Below are 18,486 nucleotides of genomic sequence, written 5' to 3' on the forward strand. Positions count from 1 at the left end.
ATTAGGCCAATTTTAAAAACTGGCAACATGGATTGTTTTGTCGACTGACGTTTGGTAGGAGCGCTATTGTAGTTGACGTATAATTGAAATGATATACATATTTATATGCTTTTTTAAGGTCATTTAATTTTTTTATAATATCGCTTAATAGCACGTTTCTACGCTTTGTTACACAGCAGTAGAATTAACACATTTGTCAAATTGCAACATGAATATACTGAAAGTCCCCGAAACGTAGTATATAAAATTAAACAAAATATAAGTTTTGTATGCAAGTTTAATTCAATATAAATATTACAACTTATTGTTTCGAGAGTACATTAAATTTCCTTCTTCTTTGAGTTGGCATTTGAACCTTGATGTAAAATATTGTGGTCGACAGTAAAAAAAAACATGGAAATGCAAAAATATGAGGTATACATTGTAAAATCTTCAGTTACGTATTTATTCAAAGAATGCAGTCACTATTTAAAATAATAATTTTTACTTCTAAATATTTCTTTTTGTTTTTTTTTAAGAACAGCAAAGATGTATATAGATTGTAAAAAAGTATACATATCGGAAATAATTATAAACCATGGCCAGATTTGTATTTATAACGAAAATTTGAAAAGTTTTTTAGACATAAACATAAATAAGCTCCGCTTATACTTGAAGTTAAATATTATTTTTCTTATATGTATGATATACATCAATTGATAAAAAGCGTATGATACTATATGAAGTTTTATGTAGTTCTTTGCCAAAATTTTCCAGGATTGCGTGTAGATTTTCCTTTACTACTAGTCTTTTTATTTTTGTACAAATGAGTATCAGAGCTACCCGCTCCTCCGACGCCTTCTTCAACTTCCGCTTGAGCTTTAAGATTCTTTTTAATATTTAAAATCTAAAATTAAACAAATATATTATTAATTAAACACGTATTTTATAAATATTATTAATTAAACACATTTTATCATAAATAAAACTAAATTAAATTAAATCAAATACCTCCTGTTCGATCGACTCTTTATGTTTGGTGCGTCTTTGTTTTTCGGCATTGGCTCGGTTTATTTGAGTATCGACGCAAGATAAAACTGCATCGCAAGAGTCACACCATTCAGTCAGAGTCGCAAGAATTGAATCAATTTCTTCAGGGCGAGCATCCCTTCCTAGTGCATAATCTACTTCTAATCTACTGTTTTTTTGATCTAACTTTCCGTGTATAATATCTAAAAAAAATAACATTATAGAAAACGTCCACAAAAATATTTTGCAATTTCATTCATTACACATACCGGCATATATAGCTTCGATTATTAAATCTTCTAAATCGCGCACATTTTTAATAGACAACTCTTCAAGCAAACTACTATAAGGGATACATTTTTCTCTGGTGGCCAATGTCACAATAGTTAAGTGTTGCAACTTTTTACACTGGGTAGGATTTAACTCTAAAAATTGAGTCTTATCTCTTAAGTAGTCTTTGTATGTACCGTAAGCAAATAAATTTAGAGTTTTAAAATGTAATGCAAAGGGTCCATTATCCAGCTGAAAATGTGACATTAATTGTTATGTTATATACATATTTACACAAGTTAAATGATATTGATACTTAATTGTATCTCAATACATGGAAACTACATATATTCTTTACCTCTTTAACATTAGGCATATCCAGCAATTCACCGAAGACATGTACGCCAGGTGCTTCGAGAGCTTGTTTGACTAATTCCGCACAAGCTTGTCCTCGAGCACCTTTGGCTAACAATGTAAATTGTTCCAGAGAGCTATTACTGCTCGGGTTTTCTGTCTTCTCGACAGGCATATTGCTAATGGGTGTCTGCAATGAAACGAACAAAATATTAAGAGTATCGCTCCGAGTGTGATTTTTATTTCAATACTTATCATAGTGAGCTTCATACCATACTCTGAGGGGTGTCATCAAATTTTAATTTAATCTAATAACAAAAAGTGAAAAAAATTATAATCAACCGAATATTTGAATTGTACATATATGATTGTTTGAATATATAAAATGCTTGTTCTGTGAATGAATAGTGCTGGTTTCTGGTTAACATACGTAATATGTGCAAACTATAAAAAAACATTTCTCGATTTTTCTTTTGTCGATCATTGTTACTTACAAATTTTCAAAATGTTTTGGGAGGGGATTAAGACAAATATCTTTATAAAATAATTTGGAAAGTTTTCTTTCATTTTAGTTATCCCTTTTGGGGAAAAATGTTAGTTTATATGTAGTCTAATGATACACCATAATTAAAAAAGTGCAATTATGCTTTTCAATCTTTTGGGTGAATTAAATAAATGAACAAATAAAAATAAAAATTCTTCAACACAGAAAAAAGTGCTTATTTGAGTGGCAAATGTGCTTTGAATATTGTCTGTTCGCCGAGAAAGATTTGACATTGCACTCACAATTCGAGGTTAGGATGAGACGAGAAGGATGCGACAACAATGACCAATGAATAATTTGGCATGGCAACAAAATATGAAGTCAACGACGTACGAGCAATCTGTTATACACGAGTTGCATTGAAACGTATTTAGTGTAGTGTTCGGTGAGTGATGTGATGAATGGCGAGTGGCGTGGGAGTGTGCGAGAGTAGAGATTGACCATGATTGCGGTGGCGGCGGCGGCATGCGGGGGGGGCGAAGGGGCGGAGGGCCGGCGCTCTGCTGACGCTTTTTCGAACTGCTGCTGCTGCAGATCGTCGACAACTGCTAAGAGTCACCGGCAAGTCACGCGACTCACAAAGTCGCTTCTTACAAGTCGCTAGGCGCTGCTGTCAAACGCGAAAGCTGCCGGTAAAATGCCTTTTCGCCACACGCCACTACTGCTTATTATTATTCTTTGAGCTTTTCTTTCAAAATTGATCATTTTCGTTCAACAAAAATTTTATTTCCAATATTTGATTGTAGTTTTTTGAGTTGGAAATCTTTATTCATATTATACGTTCACTACTTATTGAAATATTGGCAAACGCAGCCCACTGCTACATAATATGAATATTAGTTACGGCAATTTATGTTTGACATTAGTCCGTTGCTTCAATTTCAGTGGGTAATATAATAACCAGACTTATGTAGGCTAAGTGCAGTAGTTTTCCGCACAAAAATGGGACTGAACGGGAAAAAATGGGAATTTGGGAGGCGAACTAGGCAACTGCCTTATTTTTCACAAAATTATTATAATTCATAAAATTATCATTTTACTTTTTGAAAAAAAGTTTTTTATTATAAAAAAATTATATTCAAATTACATTAAATATAATATTCGTTTGAAGCATAAAAAATGCCGAGAAAAAAGGTACCGGAACGCCGTTCTACCGCGTCACGTGGGAAACAAACCCTGTTTATTCTCGATTCCAGCCTCTCCCACACAACAAATATACATATAAATACAATATACAAACACATATCTACTTTACATAAAAATTAGACATATTATATGTCGTCGTCGTCGTCTGTAAATCAAATAAGCTATATTTAACTAGTCTTTATATTGTTTTCTAAATCGCTTTAAATAATTTATTACATGATATTAAATAAACTTAGTCTTGATAGTGTGGATTCACGTGAACATACAATATTAGGTCTATATTCTTGGTTTGAACACTTGGTCAAAAAAAAATTAAATTGATTGATTATAAACCTTTGAGCAAGGAATATTACAATTAATTAGCATTTCAGCAAAATTATTACATAAATAAATTAAAGTTATTGTTATTATTTTCAGCTTAATGGGGTCTACATCACGGCATCGAAAGGTCGAAAGATCGCAAAAGCAAAGATCGAAAATCTAAAGATCAAAACTGATGTATGCATGGTAAATGGTACTATGTATGTATACATAATATATATCAGTGGCATGCCGTGAAATTATCTCTCTTTTTGTCGTACAGCCTTTCTTAATGTGCGCGGGCAGGATATGGGAGGAAAAGCCTGTTCTTCTTGTATCCTGCTCGCGCAAATTAAGTGAGGCTGTACGACGGGGGGAGAGAGAGTTTTACCGCAAGCCACTGATATATACATATATGTATACTACCCGCTTTTCATATGTATTCATGGTAAACTAACATTTTCGATTTTTCGACCTTTCGATGCGGTGACAGTCACCGGTAAATAGTATGTAATTAGATTTAGACAGCACGAACAACCGAATTGCAACTATGTATATTTTAAAAGTTTACTTTAAAACCGAATTTATTTTTCTAAAATAACAATTCAAGAAATATTCAAATATTCCAAGTATAATTATATCAAACAATTGACCGGATGTTGACTACTATACATATGTATATACAACTGTCAAATCATAAACTGACTTACTAATGTTTATCAACGGTATGGGGATGAACGAATGAGACGACTGGCATGTTAATGCACGTGTTTATTATATGACAGTGTGGCGGCTCGCTTATACGACATGGTCGAGTTTGGTTGCCTTCCTGCGAGTGGGGACCAACCCGGCTGGGTTCGGAGAGCTGCTACCCACTCTGTCTTCAGCTGTCATATAATAAACACGTGCATTAACATGCCAGTCGTCTCATTCGTTCATCCCCTATACTGGTGACCCCCGACATCGAGCCACGCAGCCTCGATCAATTTCAACATGCCGCTCATCCCTGCCTCGCCGAGCCAGGCGGGGAAGCTACCCGCCGCGCCCCCATCGCCATCAACACGCGTCGCGGCCCGCGGGTGACAATAAACGAGCAGACACGGCTACCTACCTATCTACCTATCGACTGGAGTCCAGCCACAACGTCGACGACAGGTGTTTTTAAAAAATGGGGGAGCGAATGAGACGACGATCTTGACAGCTGGATGTGGAGTCATGCGCGATCCACTACACATAGAACGGTCATCCAGCACCACAAGACATACACCACCTCAGCACCATCATCATCATCATCATCAAGGCCCCGTCCGTCCCCACGAGCGTCGTCACGCCGAGACGGGCGGTAGCGCTACAACACCTCCACGAGCCACAACGACTCACAGTCCAGCTCGGAGTATCATCAACCACATCGATGCCCCTGCCGCCCCCGCCGCCCCACCAACCGACATCAGCCTCGGAAGAGCGGCGCCGCCGCAGCATCGCATCGCATCGGCGCGACCATCGGACCAGCCACTGTCCTGCTCGCGACGTCACCGCCCTCGAATCTACCGACCATTCAGGGCGGTACACCTATGTACACAGCGGATGACCCACGTCAACAATTTTTTTTCTCCCCACGTAATAATTTTTTCTCTTTGTGTAACAATAATTTTTTTTCTATTGTAAAATTTGTTTCTTTGTAATTTTGGTATCGCTGATGCTGGGGGGGGAGTGATGTGGCGGCTCGCTTATACGACATGGTCGAGTTTGGTTGCCTTCCTGCGAGTGGGGACCAACCCGGCTGGGTTCGGAGAGCTGCTACCCACTCTGTCTTCAGCTGTCATATAATAAACACGTGCATTAACATGCCAGTCGTCTCATTCGTTCATCCCCATAACAGCTAAAGGCAGAGTGAGTAGTGGCTCTCCGAACCCAGCCGAGTTGGTTCCCACTCGCAGGAAGGCAACCAAACTCGACCATGTCGTATAAGCGAGCCGCCACAACGGAATAAAAAATTTCGTCAAAATTTATAATGCCAGGATCCCAAAAGTTTTATTTTTGCCTTTCGTCGGCATTTACTTTATATCCAGTTATAGTTCGGTATTTGAAAAGCTTTGTCATTAAAGGTTTATTTTTTCTTAGAAATAATCAATTTCTTAGAAAAACCATCAGTGTTCAAAGGAAGAGGGCAAATAGTAGTTTGTAAAATCATGCAAAAAAAAAAAGATTGACAATAGAGCGTGTAGCGGAAACCACGTTCTGACAAATTTTTAAATGCAATTACGTAGTCTCAGATATGCATTTTGTAACTCAGCACACCCATAAAACCAGGTATATATGTATGTAGATGCTTTGCGCTCGGCAAAGCTTCAAGGAAGATGCTTTATAAAAGCGACAAATTCGAATTATGGAGACTTAAATACGGAGAGCGGTCGAAATTCTTCACAAACATAGATTCCTCGTGGAGTCGATCAATTGCAAAAATAATATAAACGGTAATGGGAAGAGTCGATCGCTCGAATTGAGCAGGAAACGATGGCGAGGGGTCGGTGTAGTTGGCAGCCGGTGGCGGCGGTAATTGATTGGCATGGCGGCCGCGGCCCAACACATAAATAATAAGATGGCGGGCAAGCGGACACCGCACCCCCGCCACCGCCGCACATTCGAGCGCCCCCAAACCGCCCCCTGAGGAGCGCCCCGGTGACGCCTGCGCCCCCGCACCCGCCCCGGACGCGCCCCGCGACTCCGCCCCCGCAGTAAGGACCCCCCGAACGGCCGGAAGCCGCCGGCCGCGGAAGTGCCACCGACCAGCAGCGGCGCCCGCCGGTGCTCCGCCACCCTTCGCGCCCCCCCTTCGCGCCCCCTCACGCCCCACTCGTTCGCCCCCGCCGCTGCTGGTCGCCCCTCGCCCTCCCGCACCCTCCCCTCCCCTCCCCGAAGTCGTGGTCTCGCGCGGTTCCATGCAGCGGATGCGCCACCAACCCTCGACACCGACACCGACACCGACACCGACACCGGAGCCGACGATCCCAACCGTCTCAGTGCTCGTTTCAAACCCACCCTTCCTGTCTATATGTTTGGACCGTTTGTTTACATATTGTTGTTCTGTCCTGTCCTGTTAACGTTTATCACCTCACGACTTCGACACCCTGCATCATGACACTAAAGATGGATGTGAAATCAATTTCAATACGACAAATATGAGCGTACAAGAAAACATAAGAATCAATATATAATTATTTAAATACTCATTTGTTTTTCACTTTTTTTTCTCTATAAACTTTTTAAATATTAAGTGACCTTGAACGACTCGTTCTTATATTGTGAATGAAAATAATGTTTAATTCGATATGAATTTGAATGTATCCAGTTTCCTTGCAGATATTTTCGCCGAAATGTTTCCTTCAATCTTGCACAGGATGCTTATTATAATACACCCAATTTGTATTTATCTGAGAGATAAATATAACTAAATCCGACCAAACGCCATATGTGTTGTTGCGGCAAAGTATATAATAATTATAATTAACCAGGTGTAAATATTGTGCGAGGAAAACGTTATCAATATGTTTTAACGTGGAAGTGAGGAGTATTGTAGACGTTGAATGAAATGCTTGGGTTCTGTTTTGCGCCATTTTTATAATCAAACTTTTCATTATCTTAACATTTTGTTGTGCGATGGTGTAACCCAACATCTGTATGTTTTATAAAGCTTTATCGGTTATACGAGCATTAAATATTCACAAACAAATACACAACAGTTAAATGAATAGTACGGAACACACTGAATTGTACGGAACGTCAAGTCCTTGGCGCCACACTGTGACAGTGGATGTTCCCCAAACCAAATTCCGGTGTTATTGCATGTGTAGAGTGCATGTTTCTTCAAATATAGGATTCACCGTTATCGATCACTGTCTAATACGGATAAAATATCACCGAAAACATTCCAGGGGGTGATTTTTGGAACTGTGTATCATGTATATTGGCTGGCGGTGCTGGTTTTTTCACATGTTTAAAAGCAAACCTACCACATCTACCAAAACCTACCACAAACCTATCTTAAAAACAAAACTATCACATCCTACTCAGTGTGTTTTCGGCCTAATTGTCGTAAACAGTTTTGGTGTAGTGACATGTAAACAGTGATTGATGTTACGTCAAACAATATACTGAATTCAGGAAACAATTACATAAAGTTTTTTGGTAAAATCAAAGATAGTTAGTTTCTAAAACTAAAAAACGCAGTTGTCAGTAACGTTTTTGATGAATGAATACATTTTTAATTATTTTAAATAAAGAGCTGTCGAACAGAGAATAAAGCAATTTCACACATTACAGAAAATTATTTACTCCGATTCTTGGCAAATCTACCAAATTCATGTAACTGTTGTATATTTTTTTGTATTTGTGAAAGTGTATACAGAATGCTCAATTGCGCTCTTATAACCAACAAGTACCACTTTAACAAAAACATAGGTCACGTTGTGATGTTGCCCTGATACTCCTTTGATCCTTTATATACATACATATAGGCAATGTAAACATTTTAGTTTTAACTAAATGTATCGCTGTATAAGTTTATACAATTATTGCATATAAAATAATTATTTTTAAACATTTCTTGACAGATTGATGGCTCTCGAGAGTTAAAAAAAAGCAAGAGAAAATTAGACGTGTGGGTCGTGTGTTGTCATATTCAACTTTTGTGGTTTTTGTGAATGATATAAAATGACCAGTTTAACTGTATCATTCGATCGTTTTGCACGTTGTGAATTGTGATAAGTTGTACGTTTTTGGGACACGTCGAGTGATATTTTGTTCTAACGTCTCCATCGAGTTTCGGCAAGATGTGTATGCCGACACCGACTAACGTGTCTGGCCTTGGATACTCGTGGGGTTTCACTTCTACGCCTGATATAACGAAAGGAGATCTCGATGGAGCCAATAATCTTAGTTACACGTTGGGGAATACTGTGAGTCCTTTGTTCTTCAATATGTTTAGATTCTGTTTTGAAATGAAAGACTTGTTTCATATGAAATTTTTCCTTTATATTTTTTTTGTATCTGTTTCATGTTATTTATTTTCTTTGGTGAATGCTACATTTTTATATCTGTCGTATTTCGAATTAATATATTATTTATATTATATAATATATTATTTATATTATATATTTATATATTGTAAGCGTATAGCAATTCATTTTTATATTTTCACTTCTTATCCTGGTTTATGTTGCCTTACATTGCATTTAATTAGTTCTTACGTTTCTTCATTGTCCTATCATCATCTGTACATTTACATATATTCAATTTTTTATCGTAGTCTTTTCTATACTCGTTTGTAATTTGTATTTATCACAAACTGATAGCTACAAACTTCATCGAAAATTAATTCGATTTTTAGTAATTATTATGATTTATTAATATTATGATTTTTCATTAAATAGTATGACTTATCAATGTTAATATTATGATTAGTAAAGTTAATGAATGGGTCGTAATGGTTTCTGTTAATTAAGTTTGTAAGTTTTGATTTTATATATGTTACAGTCCAAGTGTATATTTCGTTGGTTCATGAACATACTAGTTTGTTCATACACAAACCAATCTCGTCAGCTATATAGTGTACAAAACAAAAATAACAAATTGACAAACTAGTTTGTTCGTGCACAAACTATTAGGCAAAAGTTAAAGTATTCTCAATCGTTTGTCCCATCTTCTATGTATGTATGTTTATCCTGGGTTGCAACATTTTTAATATTAGCGGAAACGAGAATTATAGCGACTTTTGTAATGTGGTTTCCATTGGATTTTATTTTTAAATAATTAGCGTTTTGACATCTAATAGTTTCATGCGATACCTGGTGAGTCTATTTGAAGATAGCTTTTGAGAGTTAGCAGTTTAACTAATTCCAATAGTTTGTGTATAAACAAACTAGTATGTTCACGAACTAACCAGAGTGAATATTTGGACCTTAACATATACAAAAATAGTATTTTATTTCATTATTCGTCTTTTTTAAAACAAAATTACTTCTCATTCATTTCCTTTTTAGAAAAATATCTATTTGATTTTCACATTTTTATTGTTACTACTAGGGATTGCAATTTACCTTCAAATTTCATAAACCTGTAAACGATAAATGATTTTTTCTACTAACTGTATACCGATATTTACCGGTAAATGAATATTTTTTTTTCGTGAATTTGATAATATTATGTGGTTACTTTTCCTAAAAACGTTTACCTTGAAATAAACCTCAGGTGATTAATGTCATCTAAATGTATTAAAGTAAATTCATAATAATAAATATATTTTATTTTTTATTTTTAACCAATCAAATTTATTTAATATATATAAAGTTTGGACGATTTGAATGTTTCGATCATAATTTAAACCGGTCGATATGATATTTATTAAGTTGCCAGTGAATTTATCAATTTGAAATTGCCAAATTTAATACTGAAAATAAATTCCTGACAACCTTAACCCAATATGCCAATAGGGTATTTACTGATGACGAAATTTTGCCGATTTACTGGTTAATCGGTATTGCAATCCCTAATTACTATGTACATTTGAAACTTGAACTTTGTTATTTTTAAATAATAACAAAGTTTAATTTTATAATGCCTAATTAAGATCTACATACATAAATAAAAATAAATTAGAATTAAATTAAATTTTTGTTTTGTTTTAAAAGACTATTTAAAGCTATGTTAATGCTTTTACACTTTATTTTATCTAATTTATTTTTTATTTGCAATACAAGTCAGTTTAAGTGTAGTGCGCGTTTATCTTAATTGTGTGATTCAATTTTTTATTTTTATTTTTATAGCTTTCAGGATCAGATACAACTTTGACAGTAACATCACATAAGTCACCACAGTCTCAAGAGAAGGCAGCAAAAAACGCAAACAGGCGAACAATGTTCCTTGTAAATGATACATTTTCTCATACATCAGGCCATCGAAACACCCAGCAAAATCATGCAATACAAGGTTTTTAAACTCAATATTTACTTTTTTTTTTTTTTTATTGTGTTTCGTTATCATTTCATGTTTTTTGTCTCTTTTTTTTATTGTTTGTTAATTTCGAAGTCTTTTTATAAATAATGAATTGCCTCTACATAAATATTTGATAATCAGAATCACATTTATGTGTGGAATCTATAAGTTACTCGATTTTCTTTCTACCAATTTTATTTTTTAAATTTTTAGTTAGTAATATATCTACTAAATTTTATAATAGGTAATGTGCCTGGTAAACATTTCATGACGCCTTTGGGTCCAATACAATTAACAGCCGAAGAATGTAACGAAATATTGATGAAGAGAGCGATTCAAGCTGCTCAAGGAATTGGAACTCCAGGAACAGTCATTGACGCTTCACAAATCAATCACACACTTTTAAACGGTGGTTTGAAAGGACTTTCAGATGGAATTACGGGAGTTGTTGGGTCGCCTGAAAGCCAATCGAATATCACACAAGTGCAGCTTATACAAACTAAACAAGAGCCCGGAACTAATAGTCATTCTCCGAAGGTATTGTTTCATAATAAAAGAATACTTATGTTTGTTTTAAATTAGTATATCTAACCATATATCTTACGCTTCAGACTCCGGTAATCGCTAAAGAACGACCTTACTCTTGTGAAGAATGTGGAAAATCATTTTTATTGAAACATCATTTAACAACACACAGTCGTGTGCACACCGGTATTCTATTATTATTATTTTTAATTGAGAATAAATAATTTTTTGCATTTTTTTAATTTTTTTTTTAATTATTAAATATTTCAGGCGAACGACCCCATGTATGTGCACATTGTGGAAAGGCGTTTGCCCACAAACACTGTCTAAATACTCATCTTCTTTTGCATTCCACTGAAAGACCTTTTCAATGTCACGAGTGCAAGAAATCTTTTACGCTTAAACATCATTTGCTTACACACTCCAGGGTTAGTAAATTAACACATAACTATGATAAGTAAGATGTATATCAATTTCATTAAATCATATAAAAAAAATTTCTAGGTACATAGTAGAGAAAGACCGTTTGTTTGTGGGGAATGTGGAAGAGGATTCCCTCTTAAAAGACACCTCGTTACACACAGTAAATTCCATGCTGGAGAAAGACCTTTTGTGTGCCAAGAATGCGGGGAAAGTTTCGCCCAGAAAGATCATCTTGTAAGCTTTTCGTTTATATCTTAAGATTTTTTATTTACGTATATAATATTCTGTAATATTAATTACTATTTCTTTTATCTTAGGTAATGCACTCTCGATTTCACGGTTCATTAAATCCTTTCGTGTGTGGCGATTGCGGGGCAGCTTTTACCCGTAAATTTCAATTAGTTAATCATGGACGCATGCATGGCCGTGTTCCACATTCGTGTCCCATTTGCGGGAAAGAGTTTTTGCAGAAGAGAACACTAGTGGCTCATTTAAAGTATGTTTTATATCGGTTTCAAATTTGTTCAGTATACATATTGTAAGAATTTATTATCGTTTTTATAAAACTCTTTCAGATTGCACACTGGTGATGCTTCATATGCGTGCATAGATTGTGGTGAAGCGTTCAAAGGTAAAGCTGAAATGCTGCAGCATTGTAAAATGGTGCATCCTAATTTGGGAATCAATTCACAATCGGGAGGCAATTCCGTTTCTGTATCACAACAGTCGGGTCATACTCAAGATTTGAAACCGCAAATTTTACCAACAGTAGGTTCTGGAAGACAAAAATCAAATGTACAGGTAATTAATTAATATTGTAATCAATAATTATGTTTTGAAAAATCTTTTTTATTTATTAATATGTATTTTTTGAAGACAATTGGCGTTGATATGCAAGAAAAACCATCAGGCTATTCATGTCAAGAGTGTGGAAATTGTTTCAATACAAAGGTAATTGAAGATTTCTCGAAGAAATGTTTGTGTGATGTTTTTTACTAGTAATTTTAAATTGTCTTTTAATTTTAGGAAGCGCTAGCTTTACATGTACGTCTGCATACTGGAGACAGGACGTTTGTTACCGATTTGTGTGCACTTACTGCAGCATTGCAAACTGGGAACTTCTTAAGTCCTAACCAAGCTCAGAGTTAGTATTAATTTTGTTCAAATATTTTACCCTAATATGTATCCTCTTAAGACCCTTCATACACCATGTGACATGCATCAATACAAATCTCAATGTGTATGTCTCTATAACATGTGTCAGATATCAACTGATATTCTCAGATATATGTGTTGCGAGTGTAGCTCCTTATTCATACTTTTTTTTTTAATAAATGTACGTATACCAAATTATTGTAACGCTTTACTTTATAGCGTCACCTACAGGTCTACAATTATTGACTGGTACAGGTGTACTTCAACATGGAGGAACACAAACTAACGTTGCCGGGGTTAACCAAGTTGCCTCACACGGAACGAGCACGCATCCCACAAATAGACCAAAAGTGCATTTTTGTGCAGATTGTGGGAAGGGCTTCGCAGCTCGACATGGGCTGCAACAACATAATAGAAGGTAGTTTTTAATGTTTTGATACTATTCCATGACATTTATTGGAATTCCTATTGACGATAATTATTTTTCTGGTAGACATCCTGATGGAGGGTGTACGCTGCGCACTCATGTTTGCGATACGTGCGGTAAAGCATTTTTCCAAAAGAATCATCTAATGCTTCATCAGCGCCAACATATGGATATTCCACCCCGGAATCATCAGGTTTAAAATATTTTACAATCGAACATGTAATTAAGTTTTTCTGTGAGAAGTTTAAGCTAACGTGTTTTTGAATCAGCAAAATCAGCAGCAGCAGCAGCAGCAACAACAACAGGCCGAAATAGTACAACAAAATGGACAACAACAAATGGTTGGAGACGGTTCTCATCAAAATGATGGAAATCATGCATCGGCTGGTAATATGCAACATACCGGCCCTACCCACATACAAGTATGTATATAATTAAGTTTCTTTTAAAACTTGTCATATTGCTTTTATTAATTTCTACTCAATTCAATTACAGGTGACAAACCGTGAAGGTCAAGTAATTGGAAACCAAATATTAATTGGGGGTTCGCGTAATCGTCAAGTTATTGGAAATCAAATTCACATTATAAACAGAGAAGGGAAAACCATTGGTACTCAAATAACATCTCCAAGCAATAATTTAGTTCATACTATTAAACAAGAACACATACAAACGAATAGGTATATTGTGTTGGAAAATTGACACTCTCATTTAAATATTATGTATTGTTATTTTTTTGATAGAATTGTGTTTAGTAGAGACAATCAGGGAGCTATGAATTCTCAGCAACAACAGTTGGCTAATAATCAACATCAACAACAGTCGAGAGACAATTCACATCAATTAGGGTCTTCCCACCATCAAGTGGTTCATGCGGAACAACTTCAACAGCAAGCAAGAGAACAGCAGCAACAACAACAACAGCAGCAGCAGCAACAACAACAACAACAACAGCAACAACAGCAGCAGCAGCAGCAGCAACAGCAAATGGTAGGAATGCAACAACATAAAGAACATTTGACAGCCACGAGTACTGGTCATCTTGTTTTAAGGAATCAGTCACGTGATGTTGCAAACTCTCAATCACTACCACAGCTCAGTCAAGTACATATAGGATCTCACGTAATAAAATACGAAATAATACCACAGTCTGGCGTTGTGCAAGTGCAATCCCTTGATTGAAAACGATGTGTAAAGTGAACACGTAATGTATTACTAAGGACAATTTATTTTTATTTTAAAATAAATTGTTATTAGCCTTATTTCATTGCTGAAGTCTTGATTTTTCTTAATATTTGATATACATACATTTCGTGATACGTTCATTCAGTGTCGGATCTATCCGAAAAATATTCAAAAATTTGTATTAGTTTTGGTTATGAAATCAAAATTTATTTTTTCATATGAAAAAAATTGCCTTTTGTGATTTTTTAAAGTAAACCTTTACTTCGTGTATATTATCAAGATGTGTTCACAATGTGTAAGATAAGTGAGGAGTGCAATTTTATTTTCAAAAAACAGTGAAATAGTTAGAAGTCTCACAGATATAGATGTTTAACGTTGATACCAGTGGTTTTAGTTTTATGATTTATAAACTATATTTGTGTTTTGACGATTTCTATAGCACAAGTTACAAATATGACAACAGAATGTTCTTGTGTATATATTATAGATTAGTACTATAATATTTTTTCTTAGTATAATTTTTAGTATTGTACATAAATAAAGTTTAATAAATTTTATAGATTACCCAGTCTTTTACATATAATTGGGATATATAAATGAAATATTTATTATCCAAGTGAAGTTTTTTTTTTACATATAATATGTATTATTTGAAAGATTCATTACAATTAAAAAACATCAGAATCTTTTGTATGTATGTATATTATTTACTCTCAGTTTTTAATAGAATTTTAAAAACCACAGTTACATTATAATTGCATAAATTTCAACAATTTCCACACACCAAACATGCGATTAAATTTAAATGTTTTCCAAAAATCAAATATGTTTGCATAGTTTTTTATTAAATTTTGATGTTGTGCCGGCACAACTGCGGCTCGTTGATAACTATATTTTTGATCTAATGTTAAACACTAAAGACTGCTACAGTGTCTGAAGTTCATTTTTCTCGTAAATGAATTATATTACAATAAATTGAATAATTTATAGTCGCCAAACAAATTTACAAAGTAATGATAAAAATTCCAACATTATTGATATAGAACTTTCAAGTGCCATTAGAGTTTATAATTTGTGTTCAATTTTTTCAGCATGTTAATGGAAATGAAAGAATTGACAATATTTAGTGAACTACTTAGTAAATTTATTTAAAAATTAACTAAGTATGTACATAACGTAAGAAAAATCATTGTATTTGACAAAGTACGTTTACCAAAATTTTGATGTACTTGTTTTGTTCAATTTCATTTTTGTTCTGTTGAGTATCTAATGATAAATTTAATAACTAAAATGTACGTTGTGTTTTCTAGTCAGTATTTGCAAGAAGTGCTACATATTTCGAAGAGAAAAACATAAATTACATATCTTGTTATGGATTTTTCATTTCTTGTAAGCTGCTATTATTAAATTTATTGAAATATCTGCGAATATATATTTTTTTGTATATTTTTAATATTGATATTTTCAATGATACATCTTATTTTGCCTTAAAATTTTTTTGCTACTATTCATTGTAATACATGTATTCTATTAGTATGAATGAATATTTAAGCGTTTTATATGCGATTTGTATGTGTTCAAAGACTACACCATATTGATACATCATAACCAATCATAAGTAGGCACAATTTAGAATCGAAATGATAGTAAGGATATAAAAATACATAGTGATAAAACATACCAATACGATTTTAATGTGAATATTCGTTTTTAAACTGAATAAGGTTTCATTTTCAATTTCCACCATATTCAACAAACTGATCATAAGTTTTGAATGGATTTTAATGGATGACTCATGATTTTTTTTTGTGTACATAAACCAAAAAAAGCTTATGAACAAAATTCTTATATATTTTTTAATTTAATTGTTTATACTTCCAATTAGTATAGTAAAATGGTTTGTACAAAATAGGAAAAAAATACGATTTAGTCTGTAAACTTATGACGATGCTTCTTTATTGATAAATTAATAATTAACTGAACTTCTCGGCATATCAAATTACTATACGTTCATATAAAATAGCTACATTTGATAACATTATTTATTTGCGCGTTAAATAATTTCGGCTTACACACAACATTCGTTTTTGAAAAAGCGAATTGACTTATCATATGAACAAGCTTACCATTTACTTTTATGTCAAAAAGTTAATTTTTAAAAATAAAGCTGAATGAAATAAGATCTATTTTTTTTTTATTAATATTTTGTATTGAAAGCTACTTGAAAAGATGTGCAATCTAGATGTCGGAAATATTACAGAGTTTTTCAACGCTACATCATTAATCAATCCCACATGAAAATTTTGGTTCATTTGTAATATATTGAATATTAACTTCTAGTCAACTTGCAAGATATTTTTACTAATTTCATTATAATTGTGAAAAATTCATTTAAAACATGGCAAAGTGATTCAAATTTATATCTTCACAAACATTTTTTATATCTTATATATATTATACTCGGCACATGATGATTGTGAGTAACAAATAAAAATTCCATTGACGTTATAATAACCAATAGAGAATATGGAGATAATCAAATACGTTGATATATCAAATTTAGAATGGTGCTGTTTATGTACTGTGTAATATCCAGTTAAAGTATTTGTTCTAAAACTTTAATTGCACTTAACTTTCTACTGTCTTTGTAATGTTGATTGATATAGATCATATTCTTAAATTTATTTAAACAAAACAGAAACATTGTGATTATGCAATACTTTTCCCCTTTTAAGTGTACAACATTTACTACGAAAGAAATTTAAAATCTATTTGATTTGAAGAAAATGTGATCAAAATCTCATTGAATGATTTTAATAATCATTGACTGTAGGCATTACTGATTAAATTTTAATATATTTTAGTATATCGAATATTTCAAGTGAGGCTAAGCCATAATTTTTTGTTTGTAAAAAAAGTATAATATATTTATTTATTTAATAGCATCTGCTTGAAGTTTAATCCATGTTGGGAAAAACAAATTTATATATTATGTGCACAAAGGAAGATTTTAAATTGATTTTTTTACTTCCATTATGAAATGCTTTTGTATTGAAATCAAATCATGATACATCAATTTTGTCATTTGTTAACATCTACTTCATCTACATTTTAATTTTAATAATTTACTTATTTATTTATTTTTCTTAGACACATCATAATACGATATCAATTGTTTTCTTTGCGAACCTGCAACTCCTTCAAATTTTATTGTTATTTTTTAAATAAAATTCTGCGTCTCAAATTGTATGTTGACTTCAGGAATTTTTTCATTTTATTGTGGAGTTATGTAAATCTTGGGACAATCAAGATATTTTACCATAGGTACCCAAAATTTTTTTTTTTTTTTTTCAAGTTGGAGTAATATTTGTATAGAGTAGAAATAGCACCTTATGTATAAGTTATGATTAATAATTTTAATGATACAATTCGTGTACATATTACTTTTAACAATCCTTAGGTTTATGTAATTTTAATTTATCAGTTGAGGTCGCTTGTATACTAAACTCTGTCGCCATATTGGACAGTTACTTTGTGTCCGTTGTTATATGTAATGCTTTTATATTTTAAATAAATAATGTAGAATAACTATTGATATTCTATCTTATTTTATTTTGTATGAAAGACCGAATATGTTAATTTATATTTCATAAAAGGATAAACGATAAATTTAGTTTGAATGTCATACATACCACACCATTTTTAAATATGCTGTTTTTTGTTCGATAAAGTGATGTTTACCGTTGAATTATACAACACACCGAAATTAAGTTCATGCTGAATAGTTAAGCTTATTGATAGTTTTTTTAGTGCAGAAATAGTGTAATTACATGGTCAGTTTTTTATATTCAGCATTGTACCTAATAAATTGTATAGAATTAGTAAAATATATAATTTTTTATCATATGTTTGTGGTTTAATTTTCTTTTTTAAAGCTTTTTATTAGTTTCACTCACTATTTGTGAGCTGATTTTTTTGTACTCGGTTTTAAAAAAATCAAATTCGACAAAACCAAACATTCTATTCAAAGGAAATAGATGCTAAAATTACAGATCACCTGATGACGCAGCACGTGAGTTCTAACACCCCTAGTTTAATTCTGAAATATCTACAATAAGGTTACCACTTTTTTTTGTAATTTAAAACCAAGATGTTTAAA

General features: G+C 33.3%; 2 protein-coding genes across 3 annotated transcripts; one reads left to right on the forward strand and one right to left on the reverse strand.

Annotated features, from left to right (window-relative positions):
• Nucleotides 1-259: 259 nt before the first annotated feature.
• On the reverse strand, nt 260-2,846 carry CSN7 (COP9 signalosome subunit 7). The gene is made up of 6 exons (XM_077433771.1): nt 2,618-2,846; nt 1,905-1,940; nt 1,637-1,822; nt 1,278-1,530; nt 991-1,211; nt 260-886 (listed from the first exon to the last, which is right to left on the reverse strand). Exons 1-6 carry the CDS (start codon nt 2,618-2,620, stop codon nt 728-730), a joined length of 858 nt encoding a protein of 285 aa, XP_077289897.1. The 5' UTR covers nt 2,621-2,846; the 3' UTR covers nt 260-727.
• Nucleotides 2,847-6,211: 3,365 nt separating this feature from the next.
• Nucleotides 6,212-16,495, forward strand: LOC143913783 (uncharacterized). Of its 2 annotated transcripts, XM_077433772.1 has the most exons (16): nt 6,212-6,357; nt 8,233-8,577; nt 10,444-10,606; nt 10,857-11,149; nt 11,224-11,323; nt 11,408-11,565; nt 11,642-11,794; nt 11,878-12,056; nt 12,136-12,355; nt 12,437-12,511; nt 12,587-12,704; nt 12,935-13,133; nt 13,209-13,335; nt 13,412-13,564; nt 13,638-13,822; nt 13,901-16,495. In XM_077433772.1, exons 2-16 carry the CDS (start codon nt 8,452-8,454, stop codon nt 14,322-14,324), a joined length of 2,673 nt encoding a protein of 890 aa, XP_077289898.1. In that variant the 5' UTR covers nt 6,212-6,357; nt 8,233-8,451; the 3' UTR covers nt 14,325-16,495. The 2 variants fall into 2 exon arrangements, with proteins under 2 accessions (XP_077289898.1, XP_077289899.1); XM_077433773.1 differs by lacking the exon at nt 6,212-6,357 and having other exon boundaries at nt 8,452-8,581; nt 10,451-10,606; nt 11,878-12,071; nt 12,136-12,361; nt 13,898-16,495.
• Nucleotides 16,496-18,486: the final 1,991 nt, after the last annotated feature.

The sequence above is a fragment of the Arctopsyche grandis genome, chromosome 6 (assembly GCF_051622035.1).
Source record: "Arctopsyche grandis isolate Sample6627 chromosome 6, ASM5162203v2, whole genome shotgun sequence".
NCBI classification, from domain to species: domain Eukaryota; kingdom Metazoa; phylum Arthropoda; class Insecta; order Trichoptera; family Hydropsychidae; genus Arctopsyche; species Arctopsyche grandis.

What these genes read in the sequence shown, in the direction of transcription:
- CSN7 (XM_077433771.1), bottom strand. An exon ending in ATGACACCCCTCAGAGTATG is followed by an intron (nt 1,823 to 1,904) that starts GTATGAAGCTCA and finishes GTTTCATTGCAG; the next exon opens with ACACCCATTAGCAATATGCC. An exon ending in AAGAGTCGATCGAACAGGAG is followed by an intron (nt 887 to 990) that starts GTATTTGATTTA and finishes GTTTAATTTTAG; the next exon opens with ATTTTAAATATTAAAAAGAA.
- LOC143913783 (XM_077433773.1), top strand. Translation starts at nt 8,452, where the DNA reads ATGTGTATGCCGACACCGACTAACGTGTCTGGCCTTGGATACTCGTGG. An exon ending in CTAATAGTCATTCTCCGAAG is followed by an intron (nt 11,150 to 11,223) that starts GTATTGTTTCAT and finishes CTTACGCTTCAG; the next exon opens with ACTCCGGTAATCGCTAAAGA. An exon ending in TTAAAGTATGTTTTATATCG is followed by an intron (nt 12,072 to 12,135) that starts GTTTCAAATTTG and finishes AAACTCTTTCAG; the next exon opens with ATTGCACACTGGTGATGCTT.